The sequence below is a fragment of the Aulonocara sp. 'chitande type north' Nkhata Bay genome, linkage group LG7 (genome assembly GCF_057382095.1).
Source record: "Aulonocara sp. 'chitande type north' Nkhata Bay isolate Kocher_YH1m ecotype deep benthic linkage group LG7, A_spYH_male_GT1.1, whole genome shotgun sequence".
Taxonomy (NCBI): domain Eukaryota; kingdom Metazoa; phylum Chordata; class Actinopteri; order Cichliformes; family Cichlidae; genus Aulonocara; species Aulonocara sp. 'chitande type north' Nkhata Bay.
In genome coordinates, this window is record NC_141350.1 from 39396327 (window position 1) to 39410460 (window position 14134).

Below are 14134 nucleotides of genomic sequence, written 5' to 3' on the forward strand. Positions count from 1 at the left end.
TGAATCTCTCGTCTCAGCGGTTTTGCTGAGTATTTCTCCCTTATGAACCTGTGTTAAGCCCTAATATGATGGGCTCGGCTGGGGATGCAAATTGCTGTCTGTAGGACTTTCAATGCCAGAGGGCAAAGGCCTTGCTGTGGACAAAGTATTGCAAAATTCTGCCAAAACAGATAATGACAGCCATCAGCATGGTGTCTGTCTAATATATAGTTTTGAGGAGAATAGGGTGACTGACGTTGTGAGTGAGTGAGTGTGTGTGTGTGTGTGTGTGTGTGTGTGTGTGAGTGCGTCTATGTGGTATGGATTGACATTTGACCTGCGCTGTACCTGGGCTCCGGGGACATTTCGACTTTTTGCTGTGTATTCATGTGTCCCCCTAAAACATGACTTGTAAATGCATTTTTAAGTGTCTAAATAATAATTTTTTCTACTTCTTATGAGGTCATTATTTATCTTTTGACCTGTATTTGCTTAAACTGTAGTGTAAATTCATTTATTAAACTATAATTAAAAGATTTTCTGATTTTCTTAAAAGTCCACCTATACCCCTCACCTGATTTTTGTGTATTCCAGTGTATTGCACAGCGACGTTTCGAGTTAGAGTGGATGTGTGTAGGTACTGCAATTTAATACACATTTTCAATACACACGGCCGGAAGTCATTGTGATTGGTAGGCTATATATATAGGCGGTACCTACAGGAAACGGCGCCACAACTTTCGCGCGCGTGCCCTTTAACAAGTGTATGTCGACGGCAATACGAAGACGGATTAAAAACACAAAGGTAAGCCTTTTTTAATGTAAAATGCACCATGACTTTAATACTATATGAAATTATAGGTGCACAGGCCTATATTAAACTGGTTTAATTTATGCTTTATGGACTGTTAGTGAGTCTTTGAAGAAGTAAAACGGCCCCAGCGTTTGTCATTGAGTAAATAAAATAGGGCTGACGACTAACCGCGTCAACGCGATAAAGCGGGCTAACCCGTGTTAGGATTTACTCGGTGTTAAAGCATTATTGTGGCTTAAACGTGTTAATGCCGACATCGCGACTAACGCGATTAACAATTAAACCAGCGCAGTCTGAGTCAAAATCCCTGATGTCGCTGTTAGCTAATTTCGGGCAGTTTGTCCAATGTCTGTCATTCTGCTGACAGCCCTAAAATAAAAGCAAGGGTATAAGTGTATTTAGTCGTGTATTTATTTATATGCCTGAAGAAAAAACTTCTTACAGTTTTGATGCCTAAGCTTTCTCAGTACTTGTATCACTCTCTGCAGTCGCCATTACAGAAATGTCACATGTCGCCATTTTGAGTACTAGGCCTTTAACATTTTAAAAGGCGGCATAAATTAGCACTATGAATAAGTCAGCTGTGTTTATGCTGTAAACTACACTACTGCTAGTTCTGCTACTACTGATGATGATGACAATGATGACGATAATCGTAATACTTTATATGCTTTGGTAATACAGCCAATCGTACAGGAGAACATGCGAAGGAGACGCATTCCTCCACGGGAGGATGCAGTCTGTCATGTTTCTGCTGGAAGGGACAAACTGGGACTTGATATCCACTACATAAATGCCTTCAAAGGTAAGTTGGTCTTTAGTTTGGATTAGATTTGGAGTTTGTCACTTTGTCTTTTGTCACTCACTTGGTATGCCTCTGCAATTCAGGTCGGGGCATTTTCACGACTGTTCCATTCCAAAAAGGAGACTTTCTTTTGGAATACAGAGGTAAACTCATAACAAAAGAAGAATGTGAGCGGAGACACAGAGTTTATCATGACAGCCTGAAGGTGTTCATGTTTGAATTCAAGTTTGATGGAAAACTCTGGTGGTGCGTATTATATCAGTGTAGTTTGATTAAGATTAAATGACACATTGCTTTTGATTTATGAAAAAAAAAGCTTCCTAACTAACTAGTTAAGCTAATACTTTTTTGCCTAACCCCACAGTGTGGATGCATCTCAAGAAGATGGGTCATTAGGCAGACTTGTCAACGACAACCACATCAGTCCAAGTGCTAAGATGAAAATATTAAATATCAATGGAAAGCCCCATCTATGCTTATTTGCAAGCAGAGACATAAGTCCAGGCGAAGAAATAGACTATAATTATGGTGACTCGGATTGGCTCTGGAGATGCAAGGTATTTCTACAATTGTACTTTTTGGAACTGATAAATTGCATACCCTAAGCCATTTTTACATTTGTACCTACTCAAATTGGCTTAACGTGACTTAGGGCATCTAGTTTTTCACTGAAATTGAGTATCACCTACTGTGCCTGGGGTAACTATAGCAATGCAGCCGAGCATCCAGTGATATAAATGCCACAGCAAGCATGGACGTCAAGGTGACAAAATGCCTGCTGCTCAGTCTATACTTTAGTGTTCAATTCAGGGATCACGCTGTTAATTTTGGTCGCTATTTCAAACATTTCAGAGTTTCAAAAATGATGGCTTGGATTTTCACGAAGGAGGCGCACTCATAACTTATCGAGTGACACCATTGACCAGCCACCTGGTGGCATTCAGTCTATGTCAAATTTTCTGATCACTTTGGATCACTTGGAACCTTGGTGCAGTAGTTACTGAAAAACTACATGGTACTATAACCTACTGGAAAAACAGGGGTAGGTACTAATGGAAAACAGGCAATTGTGATGGCTGCCACATCAAAGCCCTCTAAAAGCACTAAAAAATATCAGCAGGTATGCAGAAATAAAAAATGGCTTTCGGTTTCTAAATTTTAACAGTGATTGATGTTTAATGTGATTCTACACAGCAAAATCTCCAGTGTTAAATTAACACTGGAGAGTGTCTATAAGGGTCCACACCTCTGAGTGTTAAATACAACACTGTTGAGTGTTAAATTAACACTTTTGACAGTGTTATATGTTTAAAAGTAACCTAGTCAGTTTTGAAGATTAACAATGGCTAACACTGAGCAGTGCTGATTTTCTAACACTGGAAAATAACTCAAAATGTTAGAAATATTCCAGTGTTAGAAAATCAGCACTGCTCAGTGTTAGTCTTTGTTAATCTTCAAAACTGACTAGGTTACTTTTAAACATATAACACTGTCAAAAGTGTTAATTCAACACTCAACAGTGTTGTGTGGACCCATATAGACACTCTCTAGTGTTAATTTAACACTGGAGATTTTGCTGTGTAGCCTCTTTAGTTAGATTCATTTTAAATTTTGTCCCTTGAAGATAAATGGGCCCTAGTGACAGTTCGTTGCTGCTACAGGTGATTGTTTTACTCCTTTAGCAATGGCTTAAAAAATAAAGAAATCACACTGACTATTTGTCTCTTAATCATAGGGCCTTAAATTCTCTATACATGACAGTGAATATTTTAAAGACAATAGCTTGAAACTTATCTTTCTCATACAGTTTATTTAATGTTTCAAAAGCCTCTTCAAAAATGCACTGTATATTCATTCTCTATCTGTTACACACGAAGACTGAGACCAGCCAGATTCAGAAGACTGTGAGCTGCCTAAAGCCGCAACCAAACAGCTTTCCAAACAATGATCTGGACCTGAAACATCCAGAGCCTGAAAGGGTAAATATAATCCAGTGTACCACTTAATGAACTAATAATTTAATCTATCATCATTCTTTATGGATGCTGTGTGTGTGTGTGTTTGGCAGTCACCTGGGTGTGATGTGATTTACATGGACCGTGGCTTGTAGGTCCTTTTCATTGTTTCAAAGTGCAAGTCTGGATAACATCTGAGTGTGTGTGTGTGTGTGTGTTAACCACCCAAATGTGACTTAGGAGGACCACACTGTTATTGGGGGACTCCGTCAAAGTTTGCTTCATGGTGACATCACTCTGGTTTTAGGAGGGGTCTTCTCGTATGTCTTGACAGTTTGACCTACAGCATGCAGAGCTGACTGCATGTGCTTTGTTTCTATGTTGAAATTTTTTGAAACTCAGGCTTGAACATTAAGATAGATAGTACTATACAACTTCTTAACTTGTTTTAGGCACTTTTTACTGCTGTAATGCATGGGCTCTCTCTGGCTGTGTACTCTGGCTTCTTCCCACAGTCCAAAGATGTAGCTTATGGGGTTAGGTTAACTGGTGATTCAAAACTGCCCTTTGGTGTGAATGCAAATGCTTGTCCTTCCATGTTAGACTGGCGATCTGTCCAGGTTGTACTGCCCTATGGTAGCTGGTATAGGCCCCAAAACTGCTACCCCACAATCCTGATAAGGATAAGTGGAAGAGGATGGATGATTGCAAAGGAATCAGTTGTTAATTATTGTAGCCAGTATTTTTTTCAGAAGAAAACATTTCTTGAGTGGAAAGCCCCCCCCCCCCCCCCCACACACACACACACACACACACACATGCAAATTAAAGACAGAAGCACAGGACTGCCCAGTACAGTTGCAAGAAGAGCACTTGGTCTAATCTTTGTGCCATCTTTTCTTTGTTGCAGGATCTTGATGAAGAAATGCCTCAGCAAGGCTCAGAAGCCATGCATTCTTCTTCAGTGCAAGATTTTGAAGAGGTAACATTGACCTAGGACAGATTTTAATGAATGTTTCTCATGCACGATGTGTACCTTACGCTATTTGCCGATAGTGAAATGGTCTATTCATCCTCTTGAGTGATGCATTTTTAGTAACTGTCAGATTACTGTTCTTTTGTCTTCATTCTCTATCTGTTACACACGAAGACTGAGACCAGCCAGATTCAGAAGACTGTGAGCTGCCTAAAGCCGCAACCAAACAGCTTTCCAAACAATGATCTGGACCTGAAACATCCAGAGCCTGAAAGGGTAAATATAATCCAGTGTACCACTTAATGAACTAATAATTTAATCTATCATCATTCTTTATGGATGCCGTGTGTGTGTGTGTTTGGCAGTCACCTGGGTGTGATGTGATTTACATGGACCGTGGCTTGTAGGTCCTTTTCATTGTTTCAAAGTGCAAGTCTGGATAACATCTGAGTGTGTGTGTGTGTGTGTGTGTGTGTGTTAACCACCCAAATGTGACTTAGGAGGACCACACTGTTATTGGGGGACTCTGTCAAAGTTTGCTTCATGGTGACATCACTCTGGTTTTAGGAGGGGTCTTCTCGTATGTCTTGACAGTTTGACCTACAGCATGCAGAGCTGACTGCATGTGCTTTGTTTCTATGTTGAAATTTTTTGAAACTCAGGCTTGAACATTAAGATAGATAGTACTATACAACTTCTTAACTTGTTTTAGGCACTTTTTACTGCTGTAATGCATGGGCTCTCTCTGGCTGTGTACTCTGGCTTCTTCCCACAGTCCAAAGATGTAGCTTATGGGGTTAGGTTAACTGGTGATTCAAAACTGCCCTTTGGTGTGAATGCAAATGCTTGTCCTTCCATGTTAGACTGGTGATCTGTCCAGGTTGTACTGCCCTATGGTAGCTGGTATAGGCCCCAAAACTGCTACCCCACAATCCTGATAAGGATAAGTGGAAGAGGATGGATGATTGCAAAGGAATCAGTTGTTAATTATTGTAGCCAGTATTTTTTTCAGAAGAAAACATTTCTTGAGTGGAAAGCCCCCCCCCCCCCCCCCACACACACACACACACATGCAAATTAAAGACAGAAGCACAGGACTGCCCAGTACAGTTGCAAGAAGAGCACTTGGTCTAATCTTTGTGCCATCTTTTCTTTGTTGCAGGATCTTGATGAAGAAATGCCTCAGCAAGGCTCAGAAGCCATGCATTCTTCTTCAGTGCAAGATTTTGAAGAGGTAACATTGACCTAGGACAGATTTTAATGAATGTTTCTCATGCACGATGTGTACCTTACGCTATTTGCCGATAGTGAAATGGTCTATTCATCCTCTTGAGTGATGCATTTTTAGTAACTGTCAGATTACTGTTCTTTTGTCTTCATTCTCTATCTGTTACACACGAAGACTGAGACCAGCCAGATTCAGAAGACTGTGAGCTGCCTAAAGCCGCAACCAAACAGCTTTCCAAACAATGATCTGGACCTGAAACATCCAGAGCCTGAAAGGGTAAATATAATCCAGTGTACCACTTAATGAACTAATAATTTAATCTATCATCATTCTTTATGGATGCCGTGTGTGTGTGTGTTTGGCAGTCACCTGGGTGTGATGTGATTTACATGGACCGTGGCTTGTAGGTCCTTTTCATTGTTTCAAAGTGCAAGTCTGGATAACATCTGAGTGTGTGTGTGTGTGTGTTAACCACCCAAATGTGACTTAGGAGGACCACACTGTTATTGGGGGACTCCGTCAAAGTTTGCTTCATGGTGACATCACTCTGGTTTTAGGAGGGGTCTTCTCGTATGTCTTGACAGTTTGACCTACAGCATGCAGAGCTGACTGCATGTGCTTTGTTTCTATGTTGAAATTTTTTGAAACTCAGGCTTGAACATTAAGATAGATAGTACTATACAACTTCTTAACTTGTTTTAGGCACTTTTTACTGCTGTAATGCATGGGCTCTCTCTGGCTGTGTACTCTGGCTTCTTCCCACAGTCCAAAGATGTAGCTTATGGGGTTAGGTTAACTGGTGATTCAAAACTGCCCTTTGGTGTGAATGCAAATGCTTGTCCTTCCATGTTAGACTGGTGATCTGTCCAGGTTGTACTGCCCTATGGTAGCTGGTATAGGCCCCAAAACTGCTACCCCACAATCCTGATAAGGATAAGTGGAAGAGGATGGATGATTGCAAAGGAATCAGTTGTTAACTATTGTAGCCAGTATTTTTTTCAGAAGAAAACATTTCTTGAGTGGAAAGCCCCCCCCACACACACACACACACACACACACACACACATGCAAATTAAAGACAGAAGCACAGGCCTGCCCAGTACAGTTGCAAGAAGAGCACTTGGTCTAATCTTTGTGCCATCTTTTCTTTGTTGCAGGATCTTGATGAAGAAATGCCTCAGCAAGGCTCAGAAGCCATGCATTCTTCTTCAGTGCAAGATTTTGAAGAGGTAACATTGACCTAGGACAGATTTTAATGAATGTTTCTCATGCACGATGTGTACCTTACGCTATTTGCCGATAGTGAAATGGTCTATTCATCCTCTTGAGTGATGCATTTTTAGTAACTGTCAGATTACTGTTCTTTTGTCTTCATTCTCTATCTGTTACACACGAAGACTGAGACCAGCCAGATTCAGAAGACTGTGAGCTGCCTAAAGCCGCAACCAAACAGCTTTCCAAACAATGATCTGGACCTGAAACATCCAGAGCCTGAAAGGGTAAATATAATCCAGTGTACCACTTAATGAACTAATAATTTAATCTATCATCATTCTTTATGGATGCTGTGTGTGTGTTTGTGTTTGGCAGTCACCTGGGTGTGATGTGATTTACATGGACTGTGGCTCGTAGGTCCTTTTCATTGTTTCAAAGTGCAAGTCTGGATAACATCTGAGTGTGTGTGTGTGTGTGTGTGTGTGTGTGTTAACCACCCAAATGTGACTTAGGAGGACCACACTGTTATTGGGAGACTCTGTCAAAGTTTGCTTCATGGTGACATCACTCTGGTTTTAGGAGGGGTCTTCTCGTATTTCTTGACAGTTTGACCTACAGCATGCAGAACTGACTACATGTGCTTTGTTTCTATGTGGTTTGAAACTCAGGCTTGAACATTAAGATAGATAGTACTATACAACTTAACTTGTTTTAGGCACTTTTTACTGCTGGTAGTGCATGGGCTCTCTCGCTGTGTACTCTGGCTTCTTCCCACAGTCCAAAGATGTAGCTTATGGGGTTAGGTTAACTGGTGATTCAAAACTGCCCTTTGGTGTGAATGCAAATGCTTGTCCTTCCATGTTAGACTGGTGATCTGTCCAGGTTGTACTGCCCTATGGTAGCTGGTATAGGCCCCAAAACTGCTACCCCACAATCCTGATAAGGATAAGTGGAAGAGGATGGATGATTGCAAAGGAATCAGTTGTTAATTATTGTAGCCAGTATTTTTTTCAGAAGAAAACATTTCTTGAGTGGAAAGCCCCCCCCCCACACACACACACACACACATGCAAATTAAAGACAGAAGCACAGGACTGCCCAGTACAGTTGCAAGAAGAGCACTTGGTCTAATCTTTGTGCCATCTTTTCTTTGTTGCAGGATCTTGATGAAGAAATGCCTCAGCAAGGCTCAGAAGCCATGCATTCTTCTTCAGTGCAAGATTTTGAAGAGGTAACATTGACCTAGGACAGATTTTAATGAATGTTTCTCATGCACGATGTGTACCTTACGCTATTTGCCAATAGTGAAATGGTCTATTCATCCTCTTGAGTGATGCATTTTTAGTAACTGTCAGATTACTGTTCTTTTGTCTTCATTCTCTATCTGTTACACACGAAGACTGAGACCAGCCAGATTCAGAAGACTGTGAGCTGCCTAAAGCCGCAACCAAACAGCTTTCCAAACAATGATCTGGACCTGAAACATCCAGAGCCTGAAAGGGTAAATATAATCCAGTGTACCACTTAATGAACTAATAATTTAATCTATCATCATTCTTTATGGATGCTGTGTGTGTGTGTGTTTGGCAGTCACCTGGGTGTGATGTGATTTACATGGACGAAGTTTATTAGTTGATATCTGCAACTGAATTGAAAACACACCTTTCCAACTGTCCAAAACAAATAAATGTTGCAATATTTTGCTAACAGTGTCACAATCATCGTCTGGTGTGCACAACAATATCATCTTTGGACAAGTGCATTCAGTGTGTGGGACCGGTTTCCTCCCTCAAGTGGCTTGGCTTTAAGTGCAAAGGTGAGACATTTAGTGAATAGGTACAGTGTATAGTAAAAAGCATTAATAGAGTTCAACAAGTTAAGACGTGCTGAAATGAACACTGCTCCCTTTTTAATTAATGGGTGGTCACGTCTAATTAAAGAAATGCAGTATTACCTCATTGGTGCAGGACCTTGTAAAAATGGTATACTTGGGATTGTCCTCAATTCCCCATTCCATAACATAAACTGCTCAAAATAATAAAGGGAACACTTAAACAATGCGATGTTACTCCAAGTCAGTCACACTTCTGTGAAATCAAACTGTTCACTTAGGAAGTAACACTGACAACCAGTTTCACATGCTGTTTTGCAAATAGAGTAGACAACAAGTGGAAATTATAGTCAATTCACCATAATAAAGGACTGGTTCTGCAGGTGGTGACCACAGACCACTTCTCAGCACCTATGCTTTCTGGCTGATGTTATGGTCACTTTTGAATGCTGGCGGTGATTTCATTTTAGTGGTAGCATGAGACAGTCTACAACCCACACAAGGGGCTCAGGTAGTGCAGCTCATCTAGCGTAGCACATCAATGTGAGCTGTGGCAAGAAGGTTTGCTGTGTCTGTTAGTGTAGTGTCCAGAGCATGGAGGTGCTACCTGGATGTGGAGTAGGCCATAGGAGGGCAACAACCCAGCAGCAGGACCGCTACCTCCACCTTTGTGCAAGGAGGAACAAGAGGAGCCCTGCAAAATGACCTCAAACAGGCCACAAATGTGCATCTGTCTGCTCAAATGGTCAGAAACTGACTTCATGAGGGTGACTTGAGGGTCCAGCATCCACAGGTGGGGATTGAGCTTGCAGTCCAACACCATGCAGGATGTTTGGCATTTGCCAGAAAACACAAAGTTTGGCAACTTCAGCACGGGCACCCTATGCTCCTCACAGCTGAAAGGAGGTTCAAACTGAGCACGTGACAGTCTGGAGATGCCGTGGGGAATGTTCTGCTGCCTGCAACATCCTCCAGCATGATCATATTGGCAGTGGGTCAGTAATGGTGAGGGGTGGCATTTCTGTGCCTGCCAGAGAGCCTGACTGTCATTGGGTAACAAGATGAGGTCCTCGGACCCTTTGTGAGACCACATGCTGGTGCATTTGGCCCTGGGGTCCACCTAATGCGAGACGACACTGGGCCTCATGTGGCTGGAGTATGTCAGCAGTTCCTCCATGACAAAGGCATTGATGCTATGGACTGGCCCGCCTGTTCCCCAGACCTGAATCCAATTGAGCACATCTGGGACATCATGTCTCACTCCATCCACCACAAACTGTCCAGGGGTTGGCAGATGCTTTAGTCCAGGTCTTGGAGGAGATCCTTCAGGAGACCATCCGCCACCTCATCCCGAGCATGCCCAGGCATTGTAGGGAAGTCGTACAGGCATCTGGAGGCCACACACATTCAACTACACACTTTCATGCCACTCAACTACCTAAAGAACAAAGTATTTAATAAGAATAATTCCTTCATTCACATCTGGGATGTCCTTTTTTGGGGGGGGGAGGGGGATTAGCAGTGTATGTGTAGTCATTAAAATATCCTTAATGTGAACAGTTTTGTTTTTTTTTGTTTTTTCAGCATTTGACATTACTGCAATGCTTTGACAAAAAACTACTTCACTTAAATAGAACTGCAAAGCTAAATTAAGTCTATCAAAATGTGTTTCAGTTTGTTTAGGGGTCTGGCACAAATCTTGCCTTGCAAAATTGGCAAATCAGAATTGCCACCAGTCAACACAGGTGTGTATCCCATTCATATTTGGCTTGACTTTTTTTCAGTTTATTTTTTACCTGTCTAAAGTATTGATCAATTAAAAAAACTTTTGTTCTTACATTCCAGAAAGAAGAAATTTCTGAATATTCAGGGGAGGATGGATTGCCACATTCAGTTCTGGATCAAATATCAAGCGATGATGATGGCAACCACAGCATATCAGAAGAAGAATATGTGCCAGATTCAGAGTCATATGATGAAGATTCAGATGAAGACATCTCATTATTGCCAAGCACATCAAAAGGTCTGCTATGCCAAGATGACATCTCCAAAGCGCATGAACAATCAGATTCAACGAATTTAATCCACAACTTGACAAAGGACAAGCCACAAGATAAAAGTGAGCTTTGCGAAACTGAATCAGAAAAAATGACTTTAAGTAAAAGAAATTACTGCTATTTTTGTGGCAAACCACAAGCTAAAATTTCCCGCCACCTGAAAACGCACAAAACGGCTCCTGATGTTGTGCATGCATTTTCCCTGCCTAGAGACTCAAACGAGCGTAAAAGTCTGTTAGAGAAATTGAGAAATAAGGGAAATTTTAAGCATAATGCTGCAGTTTTGCATGGTGGAGTGGGACCACTGAAAGTGAAGAGAAGACCCAAGATTAAAGCAGTAGAGGGAAAGTTTGCTCATTGCTTTTATTGTCAAGGGATGTATGTTCGCAAGGATCTTTGGAGACATGTCCGCAGATGTCCTAACAAACCAAAAGATGACACGGATAAAGAACCTGGAAGAACCAAAGTACTCGGCCTGGCTTTAACTCTGGAGTCTCAGTGTTATCCGCAGGTGTCAAGTGGAGTCTGGAAGGTTCTTGCTGTTATGAAACAAGATGAGATTGCCTCAGCTGTGCGAAATGACTTTACTGTTATTCAGTTTGCCCAGTCCCTCTACAATAAACATGGACAAGACCCTACAAAGTATGATTATATACGACAGAAGCTTCGTGAAGCGGGACGTTTGTTGTTGTGTCTGCGCACAGAATTCTCAGTGCATAACATGGAAGAAGCTATTAAGCCTGCTAATTTCCAGAGAGTTGTGCAAGCAGTAAAGAAAGTTTCAGGTTTTGATGAAGAGACACTGTCATACAAAACTCCAAGCCTTGCGCTGAAACTGGGACATACACTGCATAAAATGTCTGACATTATCCATTGTCGTGCCCTCATGACAGAGGATGAAGCCCTAATCAAGTCCACTGATGCGTTCAAGAAGTTGTATGTCTCCAAATGGTCTGAGATGGTGTCTCACCGTGCCTTGAACACATTGAGTGAGGCAAAGTTTAACAAGCCATCAACATTGCCCTTTACAGAAGATGTTCGGATTCTCCATCACTACCTTTAAAAATCTGCAGAAAGTGCCTTTTGCAGCTTGGAGAACGAAGCCACAGCTCAGAATTATGCCCAACTTGCACAAGTTACACTCTCACAAATCATTGTGTTCAACCGAAGACGTTCTGGAGAGGTTTCAAAGATGCGCCTCAAAAGTTTTCTTGAAAGAGACAAAACAGCACTCCACACAGATGTTGCCATGGGGCTCTCAGAAATGGAACAGAGACTCTGTAACTATTTCTGTAGAATAGAAATAATGGGAAAAAGGGACAGAAATGTTCCAGTTCTGCTAACACCAAGCATGCTGGATGCTCTGTCACTACTGGTTAGTAGGAGGCCTGACTGTGGTATTTGTGCCACTAATATCTACCTCTTTGCAAGACCCCGATCAATGAGTCATTACAGAGGAATGGACTCCTTGCGTGTTCATGCACACCAGTGTGGAGCAAAGCAGCCTGAGTATCTAAGATCGACACAGCTCAGAAAACATGTTGCCACACTCTCACAAGTCCTTAATTTGAAAAACAACGAACTTGATCAGGTTGCAGATTTCCTGGGTCATGATATCCGCGTTCACCGCGAATTCTACAGATTACCAGTTCCCACAACACAGCTGGCCAAGATTTCCAAACTGCTTTTAACACTGGAAAAAGGACAACTTTCCCAGATCCAGGGGAAATCACTGGATGAGATCAAAATAGAAGGTTTGTATTGAAAGGAGCAAATATTAGGGCAGTAGTTGAATATTATGCTTTATCAACCGAATTAAAACCTAAAAGCACAGACCATTCTGTTAAATGTCCATGATTTAAGGTTCTTGAAGTCTATTGTTTCATCACTTTGCAACATTTGGCAAACTGCAGAGTGGTGGCCTTAAATAGTAAAACTATGTACTATAATTTCCAGTATTTGTTCTGTATTTTGTCATATCTCGTTGTTAATGTGAGGTTTTTGGGGGGTTTGTGTTTGGTTTTTTGGGGGGGTTTTCCCACAATTTCTCAGATGAAATTGCATTAAGTGATGCTGAAACAAAGGACAGTGAGAGTGAATCAGATGATGATGACACAGCACTCACAATGTTGGCGTGTGGCACCAGTGAGCCTGTACATGCAGTAGCTGATTCCACAAACACAGCGCAGCTCCAAGACACTGTAGATTGTGGTAAGTTACCACTAGCTTGGTTTCTGTGGATAAAATGTTTGTTACAAATATTAAAACTTAATCAAATTGTGTAATCAGCAGATGAAGGACCACTCACAATGCCTGCAGCAAGTGAGACTGCTGCTCCCTCTGAAGGTAAGGGGTGCAGTTGGTTCTCTAAGCTTATTATTGTTTCATCACTTTGCAACATATGGCAAACTGCAGAGTGGTGGCAAAAAGTCACTTGGATGAGTGACAAAATGTTTCTCCCACTGAAAACGCTACGTCCAGATTAACAGAATCAACGTTTTGGGATTTACTTACCTGGATGATTGAGCATGCATCAAGAGACTTTTATTCAACTTTTTATTCAGTCTTTTATTCACAGCGGAACACTAAATGTCTCATTTTAGAAATTTGATAAATTTTCAAAGAGAATTTTAGCTCGTTTTGATATTGATGGTAGCAACACATTTCAGAAGTTAGTACAGGGTAGCATCCATTCTTTTAACCACCAAATGTTTTTTGTTTTTTTTGTTTGGTTTTTTGTTTGTTTTAACTACTACTACTTTATATATCTTCCAGAGAAAAATGCTGCTCAATCCCACAATTCCCGAAGAGCTCCCAAAAACATGTGGTCCAAGGCTGAGGTTGCTGCAGTGATGAGGCATTTTAAAGACCACATAAACGAAGGGAAACTAGCCACCAAAAATGAATGCAGTCATTGCAAATTGGTAGAAGATCCGGTGTTGGCAGGAAGAACAGTTCAAAACATAAGAGATTTTGTAAGAAACAGAGGATTAACTGCAAAAAGGCAGAAAAAAATGAACTAAAATAACTGTTTAGAGAGCTGTGGTTTTACATCTTGGTCAGATTGCCAATTGTTGTTAACACTGATGTTCTGTTTAAAGAAAAAAAAGTTCTTGTTAAATACAGAAGTAGTTTGTATTTCATAATTTTTACATTTAATTTATTTAGGGTTTTTTTTGACGGGTTATATTTAAAATAAAAAATTATAAATGCATATTTTCTCCCCTTAATATTTACCTTTAAACTATTAAAATTCATTTTAAATGTTTTTAAT

General features: G+C 41.0%; 2 protein-coding genes across 2 annotated transcripts; both read left to right on the forward strand.

The window, feature by feature from the left end:
* Positions 1-267: 267 nt before the first annotated feature.
* LOC147325701 (uncharacterized) lies at positions 268-13778 on the forward strand. Its single transcript, XM_086300328.1, has 18 exons — positions 268-784; positions 1478-1598; positions 1682-1844; positions 1963-2155; positions 3476-3577; positions 4464-4535; positions 4704-4805; positions 5692-5763; positions 5932-6033; positions 6915-6986; positions 7155-7256; positions 8132-8203; positions 8372-8473; positions 8683-8788; positions 10478-10548; positions 10649-10922; positions 12913-13071; positions 13150-13778. The coding sequence occupies exons 1-18, from the start codon at positions 746-748 to the stop codon at positions 13344-13346; spliced, it is 2121 nt and encodes a 706-aa protein (XP_086156454.1). The 5' UTR covers positions 268-745; the 3' UTR covers positions 13347-13778.
* On the forward strand, positions 10635-11923 carry LOC147325702 (uncharacterized). The gene has a single exon (XM_086302350.1). The coding sequence runs from the start codon at positions 10952-10954 to the stop codon at positions 11921-11923; it is 972 nt and encodes a 323-aa protein (XP_086158476.1). The 5' UTR covers positions 10635-10951.
* Positions 13779-14134: the final 356 nt, after the last annotated feature.

Excerpts from the sequence above, each read along its gene's own strand:
- LOC147325701 (XM_086300328.1), top strand. The coding sequence starts at position 746 with ATGTCGACGGCAATACGAAGACGGATTAAAAACACAAAG. Across the intron at positions 1,845-1,962 it reads TTTGATGGAAAACTCTGGTG|TGTGGATGCATCTCAAGAAG; the intron begins GTGCGTATTATA and ends CTAACCCCACAG. Across the intron at positions 7,257-8,131 it reads AACATCCAGAGCCTGAAAGG|GATCTTGATGAAGAAATGCC; the intron begins GTAAATATAATC and ends TCTTTGTTGCAG.
- LOC147325702 (XM_086302350.1), top strand. The coding sequence starts at position 10,952 with ATGACTTTAAGTAAAAGAAATTACTGCTATTTTTGTGGCAAACCACAA.